General features: G+C 34.7%; 1 protein-coding gene across 5 annotated transcripts in view; it reads left to right on the top strand.

The window, feature by feature from the left end:
• Window positions 1–373: 373 nt before the first annotated feature.
• The window catches only part of Nova1 (NOVA alternative splicing regulator 1), a 122,513-nt gene continuing 97,986 nt past the window's right edge, over window positions 374–24,900 (top strand). Inside the window, exons 1-2 of one of the 5 annotated variants that reach the window (XM_051175040.1) lie at window positions 374–589; window positions 2,158–2,301. In XM_051175040.1, coding sequence (XP_051030997.1) covers window positions 454–589; window positions 2,158–2,301 — 280 coding nt within the window. In that variant the 5' untranslated portion in view covers window positions 374–453. Of the gene's footprint in view, window positions 590–740; window positions 1,166–1,670; window positions 1,801–2,157; window positions 2,302–24,900 lie in introns of those variants that run through there. The other 4 variants (XM_051175045.1, XM_051175049.1, XM_051175053.1 and 1 more) reach the window with 4 other exon arrangements.

The following is a 24,900-nucleotide window of genomic DNA, read 5'->3' on the forward strand; positions in this document are numbered from 1 at the left end:
GGGAGCGAGCGCCGCGTTAGCCGGGTCCGCCGCTCCGGCCGCCCGCCGCCGCTCCTCCTCCCGCTCATTCACTCGCCCTCCTCCCGGCCGCCCGCGCCTCCTCCGCTCATTCACTCCCGCTCTGCCCGCCGCCGCTTTCTTCTCCTTCTTCACCCTCCGGCTCCCACACCCCCTCCATTCCCGCTCCTAGCCGACACTGCACTGCAGCTGCTCCGCGCCCTGCCCCCTCCCCAGTGAGCACATCAGCCACACTGCTCGCCGCCTCAGACTGCTATTGATCCGATTAAAGGAAAAAAAAAAAAAAAAACCTTAGCAACCCCAAACGCAAAAAGAGAAAGAAAGGAAAAAAAAAAAGAAAAAAAAAAGAAAGAAAGAAAGAAGGAAAGGGAAAAAAAAAAAAAGCCAAAACAAAAGGGAGCCGCTTCTCCCGGTGCAGCGGCAGGAACTGCAAGCATGATGGCGGCAGCTCCCATCCAGCAGAACGGGACCCATACGGGGGTTCCCATAGATCTGGACCCGCCGGACTCGCGGAAAAGGCCGCTAGAAGCGCCCCCTGAAGCCGGCAGCACCAAGAGGACCAACACGGGCGGTGGGTATCGCTTCCGCCTCCCGCCCCGTCCCCGCCGCCCTCCCGCGCCGTGGCCGCCGCCGCCGGCCGTCCCGCGCCCCCTCCCCTGCACCTGCCCCGGCCCCGTCTCATCAAGATGGCGACCCGGGGTTCCGAGTCGACCCGCTCGCCCCAGCCGGTGCTGGCCCAGGCGACAGGGTCCGCTCCCGAGGCCGCCCCCCGTGAGAGGTGATGGCCGCCTGAAGATGCGCGCTGCATTTAACAGTCTGATCAAATAAATAAATAAATGGCACTTGGGTAGCGGCTTGCAGATGCTGGGGGCACCGGAGACTTTTGCCTCTGTCCATCCCCTTGCTCTGGGCCACAAGTAGTATGCAAAAATCTTGATGAGTGCATGCCCTGAGCGCACTTACATGGTCGGTACAAATATCGCATTGATTTGTCTTCAAGGGTATGCATACAGGGGGGTGTCTGGTACGGTGACTTGTTAGTTAACATCCTGCGCTTCCTCGGAAGATGAGTTATAACGGGACCGCTATCGCTTCTTCATTTGCACTGGAGTCATCTTAACAATGCATCCAATGCATCGAAGCAGAGGTGAATTTATCTCCAACGTATACATTAGAAATGGATGGGGGTCTTGTGAGTGGCACATCGCAGAATTCGGAATACTCGTTCACAGTAAAGAGCTGGATTTACCGGGAAGTTTCCTATTTAAGACGTGATGAGGTTGACGGAAACTAAAGTTTATGGAGTTGGCTTTATTTTCTGAAACATTTCATTTTTTCCTTTTCATGGCTCATCGACCCCTCTCTCCGTTTTATGGTTCTTTTGGAGAGGGAGCACTGTCTCTTTGGTCACTTTGGAGTGCATTTAGGATAAATAACTCCTAAGCTTTTTAGTATTGGCAAGATTCTTCTTAAGGTCTTTTAATTAATGAGCTTAGACGAGATCATAGTAGACTTAGAAGTGCTACAGAAATACATCAGGATTACTTAAATTCTCAGTCCACCCCATGGAGGCTCCCCCCCTCCACCCCCGCAGTTTCTCAAGGCTTAGAATAAACCCTACAGTTTGGGTGGACTATTCTGCAGGAAGATGGTTGTTTTGTATACCTAGTCGGATATAGTCAATGATTAATTGTAGTCTTTTTTGCATGCTATGCCAGAAAAATTTAGCGGATCACTATTTACCGTGTTGGATATTTTTCATCGTCAGTATGTTAAGTGAAGGTTTGTCATCTTCTAAATCTCTAAAGTTTTGTTAAAGGGTCAGTTTCTTTCATTTTGCCATAGTAACCACAGAATTGGAAGACTTTCAGGTTTGGAGTAACAACTGGAATTTTGTCATCAGTTTCTACAGTGCTGCAAATTGTTAGAACATGTGAATCCTAAAAACTGGGAAGGATTTTGTAAATATTCGCTTTTCAGTGTAATTGGTGTTTTTCGTTCCTTATGCATTTTTAACTGCTGTTTTCTGCAGCTCTATGCCCATTGCTCTATTTGCTGTTTTCTCTCTTGGGGGGTGGATTGGGGATTCCAAGTTTAAAATTATCATGTTAATCAAATGTATTTCTTTACATTTTTCAGAAGACGGCCAGTACTTTTTAAAGGTTCTCATACCTAGTTATGCTGCTGGATCTATAATTGGGAAGGGAGGACAGACAATTGTTCAATTGCAAAAGGAAACTGGAGCCACTATCAAGCTGTCTAAGTCCAAAGATTTTTATCCAGGTAGGTGAAATGGTGGAGAAATTGTTTGATGAATCCCCAAGGAAAAACATGGAATATCTACATGTGTTGTGTGTTGTCTAAAAGAAAATTTTAAATGGTAGAGATTTGAATGTTTACTACATTAGCATACATTGTGGAAAATTTTTCAGCTTATTTCCATTGTTGTTCATGGTTTTTTTCTTCATTAATTGATACACTGTGTATGTGATTTAGACTAATTGTGATACAATTCTCTGGGTGTTTTGAAATGCTAATTGTTAGCACAAAACTTGAAAATTAGAGATAGAATCCTGGACAGTTGGCATGAGGGAATGTGGTTCTTCTGAAGTTTACAGACATCATTGTAATGACAATTAGTTTAGAGTGAATTCAGAGGAGGGGGTAGGGAGGGTTCTTAAAGAATGGACCATTTACTTCTGAATTCATTATGTACCTCTTTCTGCTTCATTGCTTTGTTTGTTGGCCTTGGATGAAGTAAAGAGGACAAGTGCTGTCTCTTCAGAAATTTAAAATACTCCAGTAATGTAATTGGGAGAAGAAATTTTGTATACTGCCACGCAAGAGGTGAAATAGTGTTAGAATTTGTGTTAAGAGCCATATTTGATTGAAATACTTTACAGTGTGGTACAGTAACCTGCTAGATTATGGCAGGTTTCCTAGGCTGATATGTGGTTTGATTTTGCTTTTTGTCTTTCTGCTTTGTTGTGTTTTACTTTTGGGCTCCCTTCCTTTGTGTCACACAGTTCTTCATGTTCAACCCCCCCCTTTTTTTCCTCCTTGGTTCTGTTACTGGATGTATGTATTTTAAGTAGTGGCATCACAGTGGAGTAGTACAACCCCAGATGAAATAATGTTAGATGATTTGCTTCACTTAGATCTAGTTTCCTGGAATTTTTGGAGGTTGTTTTAGTTTGATGACTATAGAAATATTAATTCCGTGTTGAGGCGAGCTGTACTGCTTAGGTATTTATTTATTTATTTATTTATTTATTTATTTATTTATTTATTTCCTGATGGAAAAGAAAGCAGTTTTGTTTCAGAGATGTAATTCACCAAGAGCTCTTTAGTACAGCAGACACTGGTATGGACAGAGGCTCAACCCTTGGAGGACTTTTTCACAGCTAATCATTTGTGGTATAAACTGCCCATTGATTGGAGAAGATTTTTGGACTGTTGAACACAGTACTTTTTGGGAAAATGCTATTTAGTAAACTGACCTGTAACCTGTTAGATACTCTGGCCCTCTAAAGTTTGCCAATGCCTCTTCTTGTCTTGGAAACTTTCCTGATGGAGTTGGGAAGTTTACCATATTCATGTTGGTGCATTGAACAGGTATATGATACTAAAAAAAAAAATAAATAAAAATAAAAAAAAATCAGCGTGGAATTGTGCAAATACTTAGTTTAAATAAAAGCACTCAAAAGAGCTTGATTGCAGAATTAATAACGTGATAGTTCTAGGAAGAGATGCAATGGCAAATTAAATACCCTGTCAATAGATGAAAATGAAAGCGCTTTTCTGCATTATACATGAGGTACTGTTGTATATGTAGGGGTGTTATAGAAAATTGATGTTTAACCAGGATATTCCAAATAGCAAATTAAATGCCTTTTCATTTGAATGTAGTTTTATTTTCAGTGTGTTGGAAAGGGTGCACTGAGAAATAGATCCTTTGTTTCTAGTCCACTTATTTTTATACTTTTTCTTGTTACCTGAAAATTACTTATTTTATTTATGGTTTGAAGAATATATACATATACATATATATGTGCATATATGTATGTGTGTGTGTATATATACGTATGTGTGTGTGTATGTGTGTGTGTGTGTGTAAAGAATATTTTTGGAGGGGGAAATGTGAAGCTGCAATGCTTTGAATAAAATCTTGTAAGTGTAGTGACGTAACCTGATCAAGTATGAGTTAAAGCATCGGCTAAAACATTCCTTATTCTTCGCCTCTAACAGGTGGGAGTCAATATATACCATGACACACTTTTAAGAATAAAACCAATCCCTGTAATTTCTAAGAAGCTTGAAGAATTCTGAGTAGTGTGTATTAAAATGTGATTCTAATTCAGCAATTAACTCTTTGGACAAACACACCTACAGCCTTCAGATAGCCTTATTTTCCTGTGCTTTCTGTTCACACTTGACTAGAACCTGTACAATTATCTAGGGTCTTAGTATTCATCAGTCTAAGAGCCTATGAGCTTTTTTTCTGCCCTTCTTATGCACAACAGATACTTACTGTGTACATCCCCAGATAAACTAAATTATAAACCGTGATACATACTGTTGAGTTACAAAGAATGTCCTATAGGCTTTTGCAGTGATTTAGTAGCCCATATTTTTATTTCTCAGATAAATACAACCGTACGTATGCACACAAATATGTATTTATGATTACCATGTTCTGCCTGAATGAACATTCTTGGGGTTTATTCCAGTGAAGCATTTATCTGGTTTTTGTTTGGTTAGAGTATATTTGGGATAAAATTGCATCTCAATTGTAGAAGCTACTGGATTTACTCAAATTATCTAACATATGAAAATAAATGTAAGTATGTTGCTAAACATTTAGTAAAAATACAAATGTATTTCCCAAAACTTTCTCTAAAAGGTGTAGCACAGATTGCAGTTACCCATTAGAACATTTTAATATACTTCAACTGGAATGATGGACACATTGTAAAAATTTGTAGCTAATACAATTTCTATAAATGTCTTAGTCTTTTTGGTTAGATTGTGTCTTTGCCATAAAGCAGCCCTACATTTCTGATTGATGATTTTTAAACTTTAGTCAAAATGAATAAGACAAAATAAATTGTATGAATTTAAAGTTTATGAAGCTAAATATTCTATGTATTTCAGTGTGTCATGTGTGAAGTGACCAGGGGAATTATATAATGCATAGTTGAAAACTGCCTTTCAATCATTGGAATCAGAAGAAAAAATGATCTACAAGTAGATTTTACTTTATTTTGTATATCTTTCTTCTATACATTGATTTCTTAAGACTTAATCTTACAGGATACAGACTTTTCATTGGTGGCTTAGAAATGTAGCTTTTTTTCTAACTCGATTAAAGAATATAATTTGACTTATTTATGTATTCCTTTATAAGTAGGTTACCTAGAGCTGCTTGTGGTAAAAAGCAGCTTTATTGCTATAGAAGCTGAATTACTGTCTACATTCAGAAGGGTGGTTAGTGTAATATTTTACTTCTTTTGCCTGCCATCTGAAGATGTTTTATTTTAATTAATAGACTGATTTTATCTGTTAAAAGTTAATACAAGGTTTAAGTTTGTTATTAAAGAAACTTATGAATTCATCCATTTTTGGTTGGGAATAATAAAGAATGTATAAATATTTTCATGTGTGCCTTGAATATTAGAACACCTCATACTTGATCTGTTTCTGTTCTGTGACACTGGGGACATCCCATATGTCAATCAAATAGTACTCTGTTACTATAATGTTGGAATCTACTCCTGTGTGTTCTATATTGTTCTAGTATATATGTTTATAAAAGTGAATCATTTTAATATAAAGTATTTCCTTTTATGTTGCTTAAGTTAAAGTGTGAATATGTTGTTTCTAGATTCTTCAATTTATGACTTTAGTAATATCAAATTTAGGTGATTTTTTTTAAAAAAAAATGAGAAAATCTTTTACCCATTTATATTTTTTAACTGAAAAAAAAACCAGACTAAGTTAAAATTCTTTCAGTGAAGGGACTGCATTGCACCATTTTTGTTTTGATATGGACAAAATTCATTTGTTCATTTAAGTTTTAGGCTTGAAAATGTGTAAGAAATACATATACACACATATATATTTTAAAGTAGATGTTTTGTTTATACTGTCGAAGGAAAAGTATTATGGTCATATTGATAATAAATACCTTGTGGATATCATTTTCCTCATAGCTTCTCAGAGTTGCAAGCTATATGTTTTTCTTTGATATAAGTTGCAAAATGACTTAGAAATTTAAGGATAGGCATAATAAGGCAAGATAATACATTGATAGAATAGTAACTGGTAGAGAAAATATATTATTTTGATCTCAGAACTTGTTGGTTGGTATAATGTGGTGGTTACCACTATCTGCAGCACTGATTTCACTGGTACCAGAGAGTTGCTGGCCATGAAGCATTTCTCTCTATAATCTTGAAGTTGTGATGTTTATGTTTGATATAGTACCTACTGTTGTGGGAGACTATATTTCACCTTTTCCAGTCCTTAGGTGAAGGAAGCATACTGTTCACATAGATAAAAGTATTGCTTGAAATTTTGCTTTACTTTAATTTCTAATACTTTATTTTTTTATTTTAACAGTAGGAATTCTTTACACATGAAAGGATGTTATTGGTATGCCATAATATTTATGAACATATAAAAATACTTCTTACACTAATTTCACGAATGCAAATACTTTGTGACACAAGGTTTCTAGAAATATGAATTAGCATAGCATGCCTTAGGTGTCTTCTTTATTTGTTCACTTTTATTTCATTTTGACATTTGATCTTCTGTTACTGAATTAACATATTGTTAATCATTTGCTTATAGCACTGATGCTTTCCTGAGTTTTTATGGCATAATGTCACTTTAAAATATGCTGTTTGAAGTCTTCTGTGTTTTAGAAAAATAGCTCATTAGGAATACATGACATTTTAAGACATAATGTAATATTACCTTGCAGACACCATGCCACATTGTTTCAGGGATAGTGAACCGAATTGGTGAAATAGTTGAATGTATGTTTTGAGGATACTTCATATTAATATACCAAAATGAAGAAATGATATATGCCATAGAAATGCTAAGAAATTTGTAATGCTGGAAACCCCTGACAATAAACCACCAGTCAACAACTTGTATATCATTATAATTAATTACTTTGCAATAGCCAATAAAATGATTATTTTTAATGTAGTTTATGCAAGTACCATTTATCAAACACATTGTACCACCTGTTATCCAAACTTCATAAGCATCTTTTATAGAACTATGGAGTTCAGTCGTAGTTGGTTTTAGTTTGCTAAAGCTTTGAGGCACAGGCACCAGGAACAAGTGCAGTTTTCAGTCTAAAGCAGGGGGGAAGGTGGTGGGAGGTTTGTGCTTGATTGCCATCTCATTTCCATCTTTGGATACAGCCCTAGCATAAAGTTAAACAACATCTGCAGAGATCTGACTGACAAACATCTCTCTGGGACTCATCACTGCAGCTTGCAGCAGGTGCATTCAGCTTTGCAGTATTTTTCAAAAAGGTTGGTTTGTTCTAACATTTATCAGCAGACCAGAGGGAACAAGTGACTAGAGAGAAATGGTGGGTTGTCACTTGTCCGGTGCTGGAATACTACAGGTAATTGGAATGGACTGGTGGGAACCGCAGCCGTGCATGTCTCACATTGCATTGCAGCTGCTGTGCAGCTTAATTAACCTTACCCTCAGAGACTGACGTGCCATTGCAGACATTGCAACCTTCAAGAAATGAAGCAATACTTTTCAATGCATATATTTTTTAATGATTGGGTCATTTGAGTTCCCATTTTCTTCATCTTTAAAGATACAGCATTCTCACACTTTCAATATGAAAATATTTGCTAGTGAGATGATTTTCCAGTGATCTAATGGAATTCAAATAAGAAAAGGATCCCAGATTCCTTTAGGTGTCCAGACAAAAGTAAGATGTATTTAACTTCCTAATTCTGAAAAATGCATCTTTAAATCATGAGCGAGTGGAAATACCTTGTTCTTAAAAACAATATTTGTTAACTATTATATTAGGTTAACATTTGATTATTTGTTTATAAATTAACACATACAAACTTCAGTCATATCTTTTATGAATTTGAGACCACTAGGAGAGATACATTACAAAGCATTTTGAAATGCTCCAGCAATCAAGACAAGTATAAGATATTTTAAACATCTGTAAGATATTAGAACTAAATATAAGAGTTCTACTGAAATAATTTCTTACTGCATTATGTTATAAGAACATTAAAATCCATACTACTAAACAGTGAAGAAAATTGCCTGACATTTATTTTTCTTTAATTTCTTAGTATTTCTAAGTTATTGACTTAACATATGCCACATAGTATCTACAGAAGTTTCTTGTAGGCTTTCACACCACCTAGTAAATACAAGTATCTTGTTAATAGTCCTGTGTATTAATAGGCTCCTGAATGGGATGCAGTTTTTAACATTCACACAGAATCTGGGAAGATTCTACTATATTTTAAAGTAGTGGAAACACAAATACAGAAGAAAATTTTCAAAAAGCATAAGGAACAGTTGGTCTCCAAGCTTTCTGTTGGTTTGGCTAATATGAATTTTGGGGGTACTCACTAACTGCAACTTGTTGATACTCAGGAATGGTAAGATTTGGAATTTACACTGATCATGTATACTATTCATTTTTCCATGAAGATTATGTTTTTTCAGTTTTGATGCAATGAACTATTGGTTTTTGACCATATAAAGCGACACCTGACTATTTCACATATATATGTCACTATGATTTTCAAAGATTTGAGAAACACAGAGAAAGAGTTAACATCTTAAAACTGCAAAGCAAAAAGTGTACTGTCTTTTTGCTGGTAACTTTTTAAATAATTTCAGTATTTGGGAACTTTAAATCATGTTATGGACATCATTCCATGACAGATCTTGACCGTGCACAAGCAGTGAGTGCATTTCATCATTGATTTGTTGCTGCACCCTGCAAGACCTGTCAGCACCATTGACAGGACAAGGTGAGAAATGAAAGCATCTTGAGTTTATTTCAGAGCAAGATGATTCAGGTAAGATTATTTGGTGTGGAAAATACATTTTTGGCTATTCTTGAACTAGTTTTACTCCGTAAATATTTAAAATTATTGTTATTTTTTTTTCTTATTTGTGAATCTACTTTGTGTTTTACTGTCCAGTATTATTTGTATTTTTTGGAAATTTTACTGAAAACTTGGCAACTTTTATATTTTAGAGGATATTATTTTTCTTGTGAAACTGTACACATACTTTTCATAAAGTTTGGAGAAATAAGTGCTCTTTCCATTTTGCAGATTTTTGGATCTCATTTTACTTCAAAGGCCCCATAATGTAAATTCATAGGGAGGATTTTCACTCAATCTCAAGAACTGAGATGTCAAACCCTGTGTTCCCTTCAGTTATATTAAATTCTGATTCAGTGTTATCATGAAGAAGGTAGTCTTCATCTAAATAAATACTTCTTTGCTCTAGGATTAGATTGGGGTTAACTTCATTTTAAAGTCTGTTTTTTTGTGGGGAGTAATGGAAGGAAGGAATGGTATAGCTATTTCCGTAGCATGGAACAATATAGAGGTCATGTTTTTATTTTCTCTTTATTTGTTAACAAATATTTCATAATTATAGTTTCTCAGTTTTGGTCAATTTTATGTTTTAAATGCCTGTTTATTTCCAAAGATGTTGCAGATGAATGAGTGTTTATTTAGAGAGTTTATCACATGGCTTGTCCTATATTATATATTTTAAATCAGACTTTTTCCCCTGATAGTAATGACAATCAATAAAAGTTGTGAAAATATCTTTAAAAGTAATTACAAAACCAAAGTCAACAATCTTTGTTTCACTGAGTGTAGTCTTTCTGGAATCTTCTCTTACTAATCGTTGTGTGTATCAAATGCTTCCCAGGAGTGCAGGTATAGACAGCTGTTTGGTTGGTCCTATCACTGGGATTACTGCAGAGCATCCTTCCTTCCTGAAAGGAATCTGGCCTAGTGTTACTGCACTCTGAAAAACTATGCTTTCTGATTGCCTCCAAATTCTGGGTTGAATTGTTTATATTTTGTGGTGTCTTTACCAGAAATGCACTTAGTCCAAAGCTCTTTATTTAAAGGGTTTGGGGCAACAATGAAGTTGTAGATCCAAGTCCAAGTGGGGGATTTAGGCTTGCTGTCCTCCAGAGCTTACTTAGGGTTACAGCAGAGAAAAGCAGCAATCAGTGGAGTGCTTTGTGCAGGCCTGCAGTAATCCTGCTCTCTTGGAATAAACTTGCTGATTTGCTATTGAACTGTAGTCAGAACTTCACTCCTACTTTACTCTTTCTTCCTTCCTTTTAGGATATACCTGTGAAAGTATGTTCTTTTTCCTTTCCCTTGTTAAAAGTGGTTACATCTAATTAAAACAAACAAACAAACAAACAAAAACCAACCAAGATTAAAGGCTCAGTGTGGTTACCTTCTAAGTAGTATTTTTGTAGTTGATGTAATGCTGAGATGGACTAGTGACAGTGTTTTCTGTCCTTGTGCACAGTAAGTAGATGATACATTATAAACGACCATCTAGACCAGTTGTTCTCTGTTTGCCTGCAATAGCACTCTGAAAATTGCAGTGTGTTAAGGGTAGTTAGACTTCTGTAGCATGAAGTTACTTCTTTCATTTATGAGGTTGTTTTTCCTTGCTTCCAGTTTTTCTTAGCTCAGTGAATTTTTTTTCCCCATTAAAAATAGTGTTGACCTTGATTAAAAACAAAACATAATGTTGACTTTCAGTGTAAAGCTTTGCTTCCATGGATTATGTGAGTTGTTCATGCTTTGCAACTTTTATAAAAAGTAAAACAAACAAAAAACCAAATTTCCCTATGCCTCCAGTTGTATTAATTAATCATTAGTGGTTTAAAAAGGATATATCATTAGTATTAAGAAAATGAATATGATTAAGTATAAAACAAAATGAGTTAAAATTAACTCTACTAATTAGTAAGTTTTCTTGTTTATTTGATGATCCATCTCATTAAATTTTCTACTTTTCTGTCAATTATACTTCTTATGCCATTTTCCTTGTGAAGTATGAATGCTTAAGGAGTATTCTTTAACATTGTTATTCAAACACTTATTGTGATTTTGAAGAATTTTCTTATAATACTGCTTTAAGTTTAAACAAAAGACCTTAGTGATTGTCTTCACTCACCATATACATATTTAGATTATGTTCCCTTGGGGTGTGGGTGGTGGGTTTGTCATCTCTCTTGCAGACCTTATGGTCAATATGCAGACCAGTGTTGTAATCACAGGTGATACTAGAAATGTAGGTGTATATAGATGGATGGATGGCTGCATGGATGGTTCCTGTGTGAAATATTTTAATAATATCATACACACACACACACACACACACACACACACACACACACACACACAGTGTTTTCTTTGCTTACTTGGGTGGCGTGCATGTGTGTTATGTGTGTTAATGTGCATGTGTGCAATGTGTGAGCAAAATCTGCATTTCTGGAAAAGTTAAATATCAGGATCAGGAATTACAGGAAGAAGAACACATTTGGATAGGAGGTATTGGTGAGGATTACAAAAGAAGAGTGGAGTGTGGGAGAAGCATCTTGCTTTCTTTTGAACATGTAGTCTTGTGTGAAGTTTCAGCACCCATCATGCTGGAGAGCACTTCAAAGCCACATCTGAAATAGAGAAAGCCTTTCATATCATTTGACTTAAGTAACACAAACTACTTAGATTTATTTAACAAAGGGTTTGAAAGTAACTGTATATGTGATATGCAGTTCTGTCACTTTATACCTGAGTCTACATGGTCCCTAGTGATTGTTCTTATTATACATTGGAAATTTAACTAATTAACATAATAAAATAATATGAAAAATGTGAGTGTTAAATACTGTATTTTTGAAATAGTTTCATATCTCTTATCTGTCATGAGGAAGTTAATTTGTAATTTCGTTGGAGGTTTTATAGTATCACTATATGATACTGACCAAATTACTTTTATTGTTAATTGAAAAGAATGTTTACCAGCTATATCATAGAATATAAATTACTTGCTTAAGTCTTTCACTTAATTGACTACAAAGATGTTGTTATCATTAATTTAAAATTTAAAGTCTATGAACGAGGAATTTGCAATATTTAAGTCTTTTAATACTTGGTCAACATTACAATTTAAAAGAACATGCAATATTATTCATTAAGTTGATTTTTGCCACATTGAATGAATCAAATGGCTAAGCTTTAACAGCTAGCCTATGTTTAAAAGCATTTTGTATATATTAAAAAAACAAGAAACGAAAAGCTACTGTAGAATAGTGGGTTAAGACCCCAATCATATGGCCTTTACCTGGCTGTTTCCCTGCTCCCCATAGCTTCAGCATATATATATATATATATATATATATATATATATATATATATATATATATATTCTAATCATTTGATGGACATTTGTGTGCCCTCTTTGGGTTGGAATTAATTGTACAATGGCCTGATGATCTTGTTTTCAACCAATGGGATAAAAATCAGTGTTTTAAAACTCTTATCAATAATGTATGACTGTAGGAGTATTTGCCAACTATCTAATGGGAGAATTCTGTGGAGAAGTTAAATTCCCTCTCTTACTAAAGGGGTTTGGGAAGAGTTTATAGATTTCAGTGACAAGATCATAAGAATTTGAGGGTTAAATTTTAACTTTCTTGATGGAAAGTGTTAGAACAGTAATTTGATGCAAAAAAGACTGAAAGAAAATACATAAATATGAAAACAAATGCCAGGATATCCAGATATCTGGGAAGTTCAGCATTTCTTAGGTAGGAGCTGGATTTGCCAGTGGGTAGCATATTTAGAACTCAGAAGGATTATGACACGTTTTTCTTATTGGCAGTTTCTGCGTGGTGCTGATCGTCATGGGGAAGTACTTTAGATATTTGTATGGGTAAGAAACAATGTATAAAACAAATATAGGTAAAATTTAAAAATACACCTGTTGTATCTGTTTAATGACTGACAGTGTTACTAATTTAAAATCCGTGTAAATATAAATACATCTGTCTGGAAAATCAGTGCTAAGGACTGTCGGAGTTGTCTGAAAGCAGAATTCAGTTTGAGATTGAAGAGCTTGATTTTCTATATAAGAACTATAGTCAGACTCAGAGGTGAATTTATTTACAAAGGAATGACAATGGAAAGGGTGAAGGACAGAAAACACGAAAGGGATGTCAAGAAATTAATGTTTTTAATGAAGTAATTATGTGCCAAACGTGGAAGAAAAAAAGGGGGGCAGCAATGTCAATGAAACATGTCTTGCAAGCATGCAGCAAAGCTCTGAAGACAGGTCTGTACTTGACACTTGTGTACTTATGTATCTTGTATATTCACGTGTTTAAAGTTACTGACCAATTAGTTTCTTTAAGTAGTTTGCTTGAGCCCAACAGCTGAAATTGTGTATGTGATAACATTTCCCTTAGGTCTTAAATTTTTTGAGTATATCGTCCTGTCTAACTCTTTTGACATGTGAAAAGTTACCAATAATCTTTAAATTGATGAAATTCAGTGATTTACACAATGAGTACATTTATGTGCATTTTCTGTTTTTTAAATGTGTGAATTAAATGCCACTAAGACGCCAAAGCAGTAGTAAATTACAGAAATACTGCTGTGTTATGACAAGGAAAATGAAAATCGAATTATTCATTTGTTGTGGATTTTCTGTGATGGCTTTGTTCTGTTTAGAATTTTATTTTATTGCTGAAATTTGGCATTATTATTTTTCTACTTTGTAATTAAAGTTTATAAAAGATTAATTTTAATGGATACATTTATCAATTTCAGATGATTGTTTTTTAAATGACTGTGAGAAATGATATGTTTTTTGTTACATAAAGTATTTAATTTGGAAATTTAGTTTAAAATCTACCATTTTATACAAATTTGTGAAATTATTGGCTACTTGTATAGAACAACATTAAAAATTGAGCATCTGAAGTGACATTAAGTACCAGATGGGATTTTAAAATAAAAATATTCAGTGTGTAATCTTTATTTAAGTGGTATTTTAGATTCAATAATTCCAGTTGGTTAACTCAACATTTAATTCAATATTTTAAAAAAGCTTTAAAATTCTTTTTCTTGTTCCTGTTCTCTACATTATGGCATGCTTTCATAATGTAGTATGATGTCATGCCTTGCTTTAGAAGTGGTGAATGATATGGGTCAGGATTGTTACAATTTTTGCAGCAAACACGATTATTTTGACAAAAAATTATGATTTTTTTGTTTTATTTTACAATCATTTTAAACTTTGCATTTTTAACAAAGCCTGCCTTTACAATGACTATTTTGTATGTATATGTTACATTACTGAACATTTTCCGCCATATTTTCTTCATAGCAGTATTTAAAATAAGCTCATTAGAGTTACTTACCTATTCTTAAGAGAAGGTTGCTTGTTCCTCAAGCATTATCCATTTTTAACTGTGCTTGTGTATTTGACATCTTGTTTAAAAAGCAGAACAGCACTGCATATGAAAACACAAACTGTGATAATGAGCTGGATGTGCCATATGTGACAGCTTAGGTTGTCATACATCTCAGATGGCATGCCGAAGACACTGGAATTTGTGGTGCTAAAGAAGGGGTTGCTACTTTTGCCTTGGAGTCTGCTCTTGGTTGGGTTATAATTAGTACAGACGTTTTACTTCATAAAACTTTACTTTCAACTTTTCTAAAGATACTTTTGATGTTTGAATAAAGAATGTGAAATTTGTCCTACTTACTAACTTAGTCTTTGAAGTTTGTGTGTGTGTGTGTGTGTGTGTGTGTGTGTGTGTGTGTGTGTGTGTGTGTGTGTATGGAATTAAGAAGTAATACCAATATATTTTTTCAAATGATAGTATTACTTACCCAAGTGGTTTCATATTGTAAATATTTAGGAATTGAAAAAACATTTTTAATTTTAGAAAAAAAATATGTCTTAGTAGAAAAAGGTTTGAAGTTCTGTGGCATGGTTACAGAAATTACTTAGTGAAAATTTGTAGTAAATACTACCCTTTACTGGTAGTATATTCAACTTTGAATTCATATTGCTTTCTTTAGAAAAAGTACTGATTTTATAATTTTTGAACTACTGCTTTATCAAGTTTTTATTGAAGGGCTTCCAAATTATTCAGAATATGGCATTAGAAATTAGTAGAAATACCACATATTGGGGACAAATAATTTAAGAATATAAGCAGACCACTTATACTGTCTAGAATAAACATAATTGCATTTGAACTGGTTTGGGAAATTTTTCAGTAAGTACATGAATGTTATTTATTTATTGGGGGTTATATATTTTGGAGAGACATACTCTGAATTTCTCTGCACACGGTTATCTTGTCTCTGTGAGAACTAGTGGCAAAAGTGATGATGGGCTTGCACTTAGAATTCTGGACAACACAACCTGAAGTTGCTCAATGGTCAATCATCAACCCAAGCTTCATGAGAGCTTAGGCTTCTATCTGTGATAGCAATTCCTAAAATGTCAGCGTCAGTAGGAATTTTCATCTCCGTTTTCAGATTAGTTCAGAAAATATAAGACAAAATAAGAATGACATGATAGTCAACTTGTAATGACACTTCCTGATGGCTTCTGTCCTGTAACTCTGTTGAATTACTTACAAATTTTATTTTGGTAAAGGCTATCAAACTGCCATATTAATCCATTATTTGTAGTTAGTAATGTATTGTGGACAAGGTAACAAAATTTTTAAAATTAACATTTTGTAAATTCTGCAGACTAAATGCTTGCCATTAAAAGAAAATATGTAATAAGCAATAGAAATAGGAACAGGTCGATACTGTGTGACCTGTGTTTATATCAGTACTAGAATCTCCAAATTTGTTTTACATTTTGAAATTATTTGTATGGAATTATTTTAAACTTCTTAGGTTAACCCTGTCATATTTTGCTTTTCTTTTTTAAGTTATAGTTAGTTATGATCAAGTGATTATGTAAATTATAGACAAGGCCAGAAAGGCTTAGATGAATTGCTATGATACAACCAAATCACTTTAATAATTACTATAAGCAAAACTTGCATGAAGAAAATATTCCATGCATATAATGCTGTCTGGTTATAGAGTGAGCACACTATTAAAGTGTGTCTTGATACACTTGATACACCACATTTTGTGGTGGGAGTCAAATGTGTTGTACCAGTTTGAACCTAGTTCTGTGATTTACTAAGCATGCCATTTTAGTCAATGTTAAAATCTTCTGGGAATACCACTTTAAAAAGAAAGTCTCTATAAAGGGTGTCCTCTTATAGTTATTAAATATTTGAATTAGGTACTAATAAAAGGAAAATGCACAACCATAAACTATATCACAAAATGTTTGTGATAAGTGTTTTGAAACCAGTATTACTTTTTTTTCTGATGCAGTGACAAAAATTTGAAATAGTAAAACATCATATGAAATGGTTTGTTTGTGTTATTGTTTCTTGAAAGTTAAGAAGAATCCATTAGTCCCTTTTATATCTGTTGTATACGCAAATGTGCAGCACTGTAATAATGAACAAAGAGCCTTAGCAGATGTGTTCAGGAGTAAGTTAGCTGCATGAAGAATACATAATGCCAGTTTGGTGGGATCCAAGACACTGAGCTTTCTAAATACTCCCCCCTTAGTGAAAAGAGAGTATAGTATATTTAGTGATAAACTGGGTTTGGAACTCTGCAAATGATCATTTGTAAGTCTTATTTTGCAGATTTGCTTTAGCTGTGGAGATAAATGTAATGCTTTTGGCAAGATTTTCAACTTTTAATTCATGTGCTTACAATTTCCATTAAAAAAAAAAAAAGAACACTTAGTGGTGTATTCTACTAAAAGTGTCTTTTAGAGGCTGTGTTTTATTCATTTCATTTCTCAACAAGAGCACATAATATTGATTGCTATCATACTAAATTTTAACATATGTCACTCTGTAATAGTCACTGTATAAAAGTCTGCTTTTGCATGACTTATATGTTAAATTTTTTTTTAATATTTTGTCTTGTACCATAACAAGACAAAGACAAAGTTTTCTGTTTTGTTTGATGTGACATTATGGACATAAATTTTCTGAGGCAAACCAATTCCTGAATTACTCTGGAAAAAAACAAAATTGTAGTAAATATTTCATGGTATAGGGTAAATTTAGTTAGGTATACTAGATGATATAGGAAAGTTAAAGGAAATGGGAATATTTTCTAAATGCTGTTTAATGTCAAAACAACTAAGTATTGTGGGCCTACATGTTGGAGCAATGCAATTATTCCTAGTTAGGGTCTGTAGATGTGCAGGTGAATGAGTGGGAGTGACATGAAGTATTAAGTTCATACTAGACTGAGTGACTTTCATTCTTCTGGACTAGTGGCTACTATGAAGTTTGCCTGCCTCTATTCATATGAGGATATGGTTTTAGAAGCAGAAACATAAGCTAGATTGTAGCAGGCAGAGTAACAAACTTTATTCCTACTTGCAATGTTTTTCTATTCATTTGAAATAATAAATTGCAAAACCCCCTCCAACCATTCTCAACAATGATTTTATTTCCCACTTCATAGAAATATAAAAGTATTTGAGAAGCCTCTTAAACCAACTAGTGAGGCCAGACAACCCGTCTAAGTATGTCAGTGCCTACAAGAGAATCTTGCCTTCTTTTTTTGAGACAAGACCTCAGTGAGCACCTGGTAAGCTAGGCTCTCCCATGCCTCTACTTCCTAACTGTAGCATTACAGGTGTGTGCCACTCTGCTCAACTACACTTGTTGTTTTCTTGGTTTGGCAAACATCTCTGCCTAGAATAAACTAGCTTCTATTTTTGGATTCCATCTCATATTACATCCTCCCACAGCTTCATCATTCTTTCCTCTAGTTTTCTGCTAACATGCTGTAATTTTTCCATTGCATTAAGAACAAAAGGCATAGTCCCGTTTCTTTTGTTTTCCATTCCATTTGCTATGCTATTAACAGTTAGAATCGTCAGTCCATGCCTGCACAGCATCCTGTTGCTCTCTTCCTATTCCTCTTGTGAACTTATTTCATGGAATTTTAACCCGATCCTTCCAGCACTGCCCCCATATTTCTGTGCTAGCAATTCTCAACACTGCACCCTTACAAGCACTTTTGTTTGTTTGTTTTGTTTTTCCTGCAGCAAACCTCTGCCTTGCTGGCTGCAAACTCAAGTTATATTTGCCAGATTCTCGTCATTTCTGGGCTCGGGTCTTGAATGATTTTTCCTTTTCTGTTCAGTCTTACTGTTTGTACCATGGCTTCACATAAACTTGAATGTTTGCATTTTTCAACTGCTCCCATTATTTTACTTGTAAAGCTAATTTTTAAGTTAGAATGAAATATGACTTTTAATACATTGCTGATCTTTCAAGTCTTCCTGTTCAGTTCATCTTCTTCTTCAGTCTTCAACATCCTAATAGCAGTGTCATTCATTCAATTTTAAAGGTCTGAAGCCTTAGGCTTACGTTTACTTCCTATCAAACAGTACGTTCAAACCACAAAGATGATTCTGATTACATTCAAGATAGTTCAAGAAAAACCAACTAGTCAAGACCCAAATACTATTAACTACGGAAAAACATGCTACATCCATTCTATATATGTGACTAAGTAAAGAATTAAATTCTTATTGTAATTGGCTATGAAGTGTTAAAATAATTTGTTGTAAGTAGGTCAATCATAATAATCCTCCAGGTTATGTCTCAAAGATGAAAAATTGGAAAGGCTAGGGTCAGGTTTTATTTTCTTTCAGAGGGGAACCTGTAAAAGACGATATTTTTCAAGAATGCCACTATAAATATGTCTAGAATAACATAAATATATTATTACTTAGAATATTTGGATTTTAAACAGAAGATAAATATAAGGACAGTGGAATGGCTTTCAACCTTTAGAAAAGGGAAAGCTGATATTTGTGACAACACGGAAGATGTAGTCTGCCTGAAATAAACCAGAGACAGAACACTGAGTGATCTCACTTTTTTTTTATTTTTTTTTTTTGGTGGACCCTCAAAAGTGTTAAAAATATAGAAACAGAGAAAGGAAAACTAGTTCCAAGAGATAAGGAAAAAGGACATGGGGGAAAGAAAATTAAGAAATGCAAATATGCAGATAATTAGGTTGAACAACTCTAGACATCTCATATGCACAGTATGAGGCCCGTAGTTAATATTGCATATTGAAAATTTGTTAGAAGTATAAATTTTAGGTGCTCTTGCCACAAAAAGTTGTGGTGGAAAATGATAGGATTGTTAATTAGCACAGCTGAAATCATTCCACTGTGTATGTCCAGTGAAAAATTGGTAATAGTCCTGAGTACAACATAGACATCACAGGGTATAACATGTACATTTACAGTAAGAACAAAGTGGTATGTTTCTCCATACTCTGACAGTTAGTCAAAATTATGTTAATGTCTTTGTGATATATTGAGGTGGTATCTTTTGAGTAGATATCCTGGAGTGGTATATTTGAGTGATGCTGCAGGTTGGCTTTTCTCCCTATGCATAGAGTCTGAGTTAGTTCACATTCCCACTAAGACTAAATGAGTTCCCCACCATTCCTTAGCAACTTTTTTGTTTGTTTGCTTGTTTTCTATTTGCTTGCTTAATGGTTGCCATTCTTACTGGGGTCAGTTGAGTTTCAGTGTAGTTTTGATTGACATGTTTGTGTTTGCTAGAGTTGTTCACCATTTTACATTTACCAGCCATTCATATCTTCCGAGGAACCTCTTATCAAGTTAATCGTTTTAAGCAAGTTACAGCAGTCTCAGAAAGATGGATACATTTTATTTTATTCCAAGATTTTACATATATATGTAATAGCTTGTATCTTTATGTAGGATATGAATGTAGAATTGGAAGTGTCTAGAGAAACAAATGAGATTAACGGGAAGGATAAGAGAAAGGAGTCGGGATGGGAAAGAATATTCCAACACGAATGTGTATATGAAATTTTTAAAAAAGAAGAATAGGAAAGAGGAAAATTGTCTTGTTTTCTGTATTAATAGAAAAATATTATTTTCTATAGTTCTGATTAACATCTTAATGAAACAGTTATGCCATGATAAATTTTACCTCATTTTCATAAATATAACCTGTTCATATTATTTTTATAATTTGTTATTAATTGAGTGCCTCTAATATTTACTATCTGTATATTTAGCCTGAATGTATTTATATTTCATATAGATTATAAAAGTGGTTACTAAAACTGAACACAGGGATTAGACTATAAAATGGCTTTTTAGTAAGGATCATATAATTTGGACTGTTACTTAAATTGGATCATACACAGCATGTTAAAAGGACCTGTGTTTCCTCCATATTAATGCACAGTACTTTTTAATAATAGTGTTTGCAAATGCCAGAGAATTATTTACTTAGAATTCATCTAGACCCTATCAAAATAGTTCTGATTTTTTGAGTGAAAAGACATTAAAAATGAAACAGTTGATTAACTAAAATAATAACAAACCCCGTAAAACAACAGCAAAAATAAAGAGTAAAAAAACCAAGTTATTAAAGTAACTACTTTGATTGCACTTGTCCATTTTGAGTGATCAACAAATTTTATCTTTGTTTAAAGCTGAAGCTGGAAGCTGTTTGAAATACTATGCTTTACCTTAAGCAAGCATTGAAGACAATGATGTGGAGAAATTTGAACAAAATGATTCAAAATATAAGTGATGTTTCAGAGTTGCAAGAAATGCTGGATAGCCTACACTGACCATTTTGCTTTTGTTTTACCTTTCTTTCTGGGACTGATGCTCTTTAAAATGTGAATGCAAGAGAGCTTCCTACAGGCTGTAAGACAGCTCCAGCAATTCATCTTTTGTAAGTCTTCAGCAGCCCTTTTGATGATACAGCTGCCTTTGAATGTCTCATACTGCTAGGCTCACACAGCCTAGGCTGGCCTTGAACCCTCTCTGTAGTCAAGGATGACCTTGAACTCCCAGTCTTCCTGATTTTACCCTTCAAGTGTTAGGATTACAGACATGCCAGATCCATGTGGTGCTGGGGTTGAACTCAGAATGCCTGTGTGATGTCGGTGTTCTTTCAACGGAGCCGCTTCCTTAGCTCCTTAGTCCACATCATCTGAAGAGCCAACCAATGCTGCAAGGTGCCCTAAACTTGCCTTTACAATTCAAACAGGATCTCTAGGGAAACAAGACACTCCTCTTGTTCTTACCTGCCTTCCTTTGCCTAGCATCCAAGACAAAAGGCTGAATTTGGCCCAGTTCATTTTTGCTTTTCATTATATCAAGTGTTTTTCATTACTCAGGCTCTGTTGTGTCATCTTTTACTTATTACTGTTCGTCTTTCTATCCTGTATTACTTGTCAAGGTGTTCATCTCTGTTACCCTAGAAACTCCCTCCAACACACTGATGTTCTGTAATTGGACTTGCTTCAGTTTTTTAGAATATTCTTAAGGATTTCCATCAGCTTGCTTTTATACTTTAAATTGCTGTGTAATTTTACATTTATTGCTTGTTTACCACCCAGAAAGGGAATGTTGGGCCTCTTTTGAGGCTTTCATTTATTGTGCTTCTTTCTAGTTTTCAGATTCATGTTTAACTACCCCAGTCTTTGCATTTTTAAAAGATTCTCATTAGATCCATTTTTTGGCTTACTAATGTGTTCAGTTCCTACTTTTATTAAATTACAAAAGTCCCCAATTTATTTCTTTGATGAAGATCTTCCTGGTGTTTCCTACTTTGTTATGGAACGATCACAGATTTTGAAGACAGTAACCTCCCTGCCAAGAAGAACTCATGAATATGCGTCCTTCCAGTTATGCAGTTCTTCTGGAGATCATTGTGCTCTTCTTCCTAACTCCATGAACTCACTTTTTTAGTAGTGCAGCTGTCTACCACCCATCTTCAGTTTTCTAGCATGTCTGACAGTAATTGCCACTCTGCTATTTGGATTCTTTTCTGCCTTTGATTCCTTTGACATTAGGATCTTTTTTCGCCCCTGTTTATTTAAGTAATTTCTTGAGAAGTTTGACCACCGTCTCTCACTTTTAAATTTTTATATCTGTGTGCATGGATATCACACATATGCAGATGCCTGGGAAAGCCAGAATATGGCTTCATATCCCCTGGAGAGGAGTTACAGATGACAGTGAGCACCCAATGTGGATGCTGGGAACTGAACTAGGATCTTCTGGAAGAGCAGCAAACTCTCTTAATTGATGAGTCTCTTTGTAGCCCTTCTATATCTCTCTTTGAATCACCCTGTAATAAAGGGTTGAACAGAAACATTTTTAGATATCTTGTGTGTATGCATATGTAGATATGCATATTGTATATCTTGTCAGTTTATACTTCATATATTTCTAAATAATTTTTATTGCTTATATTTAATTTTTTTCAATAAAGAATTTGTTCTTAAAGGTATATGTACCTTAATATACTCATGTAATTTCACTTGCTCTATTTCCAAGAATACTTGGTTATTTGCTTACATGAACACCTATTTGAATAACCCCCACACACGAATCAATTACTTATACTTGCTATTGAGATGTCAGCTTATATTTATTGACACAACAGCTTTTCTCATCATCCATGTCTGGTCTGCTTTTCTCATGTAGCATTTCAAATAATTTGCATTAAAGATGACTGTTAGCTGTAAAACTGAAGACCACAGCACTTTTTATTTATAGAATATTTGGTAATATGTAACATGAATTGTAAAGTGTGCATTTTTACACTGAGGCATAGTTATCTCTGCTGTCAGTATCCTTTTCTCTTTGTTTAGCAATCTACTACTACATGGTCTACTTGATACACCCCAAAATTTGCTAGTTTGAATGGCTTCTTTGCTGCATACACTTCCTTCCTGGAATCTCTCTTTAATTCTTTATGCATACTCAAAACAGAATGTTGTCATGTGCTGCATTTATAACTGAATTAATTGAGAGCTCGAGTGTAAAACACTGTGTCCACTATGCAAACCTTTATTTTTACTTCCTGTTATACCAGTCTCTTTCAAGTTATATAAGCCACCCTTCTTCCCCAAAGACTATGAAGTTTAATTTTGATCTTCAACTCTTTGAAAAAAAATTTAAAGATGTCACCCATTTTGCTCATAAAATATACCTTCAACCTTTAGTGTGCACAATCTTTTCTTTGTGTTTGGTTGGTCCCGAGATAGACCATTTTACCCTCTTGTATGGGCTGTGATACTGAGGTGACAGATCATTCCAAGTATTCTTTCTAACACCCTGATCACCTTCGTTTTTGTATAAAAACAGCCCCTGGGAGTGTGATATGAAAAACTTAATTGTATCTCCTTATAGCATTTTTCTACTTCAGCACCTTTGGCCTTGTGCACTGGGGACTTTACATTATCAGGCATATGTTCTTTTACATTATCTTTTTAGATTTAGGTAATGGCATTTATTAACTTAGAAGTGACTCTTTCCTCCATACTATGTTTAGCTCCTTCAAACTGAGGGACTGGGTGGAAGGAAATGGGCAAAGCTTTCATTTTATGTATATATGTTTGTGTTAGACTGGCTTATCCCTTTCCCTCCCTCCCTCCCTTTCTCCTTTCCCTCTGCATCTGTGATAATGCCATTGTTTCTGTATGGAAACTGTGTAAACAGTAGTTCTCTCTGAGAAGTCTTGCTCACATATGTGAAAGGCTCTCTTGGGGTCTCTTACTACATAAGAAAATGATGCATCATTATTTATATCTTTTAGGTTTTCTGTCCTCTAGCCCACTAGATCTGACTGTAGATCCCTTGCCCCTTCATAAAGTGTTGACAAGGGGCTCCATGTTTAGCTGGAGTAAGGGTGCATGACACACATCAGAAATAATTAGGGGCAATTACTTCATAACCTAATGATTTCCTCCTCCTATGACTGCTACAGTTTATATGTATGAGTTTTAAGTTCTGATGGATGCCAAGAGTGGAAATATTTCCTTCTGTCAGTACCCTTGGTATGAAAGGATTGTTTCTTGATCTGCAGTCCCACAGAGACTTTTCCAGAAAGCTGTCATCTGGCCTTTCCCATTTCTGCTCTTTCCATTGAATGTGAAGGTGCTGATTTCATCCTTGTTTTTATCTTCTGGATGGAGATCTTTAAGCATCATCTTACATATACAGAAGCTTTTTAGGCTAGTGATTTAGTCTCTAAACAGAAGTAGCAACAATCATTGTTCTGGTCTCTGTTACTATGAAACTAAAAAGGCAATATTATGGTCATATCTAGCTGTGTGTTTATTGGTTTTATACCTACAGATAGTGTATGTACATATATATATACACACAAAATCATGGTCATATCTATTATTCAGGTGATTAATAGCTAATTTTTATGACATTTTTATTTCATGAGGTTCTTATGCATGTGTACAATGTATTTTCATCAAAATTATCCTCTCTGATTCTCCCCTTAATTCCTCCTAGACCCACCATATCCTTTTTTCTTAATCTAGTCTAAGAAGATTTTCATCTTGATAAGTACATTTTGTAATTTTGCCAGTGATGTTTTTAGTGTTATAACCTTCAGCAGTTGAGGAAGGATATTTTATTCATCTGACTTATAAATACCACTTAATACTTCTTTGGATAAGAAGATGATTTCCTCCTTTTATGATGTCTAGCATTAATTTATATATACTGTAAGATAAATGCCCCAGGAAGAAAGATTATAGAGTCACTATCAAGTATCAAAGCTCAAATGTGTACTGAAATGGAACTTGGAAGTTCCTGGGCTTGCTTTACTTACAGCTGTAAAAAAATAAAGGAAATACCATT

This window comes from Phodopus roborovskii, unplaced genomic scaffold (assembly GCF_943737965.1).
Source record: "Phodopus roborovskii unplaced genomic scaffold, PHOROB, whole genome shotgun sequence".
Lineage (NCBI taxonomy): Eukaryota > Metazoa > Chordata > Mammalia > Rodentia > Cricetidae > Phodopus > Phodopus roborovskii.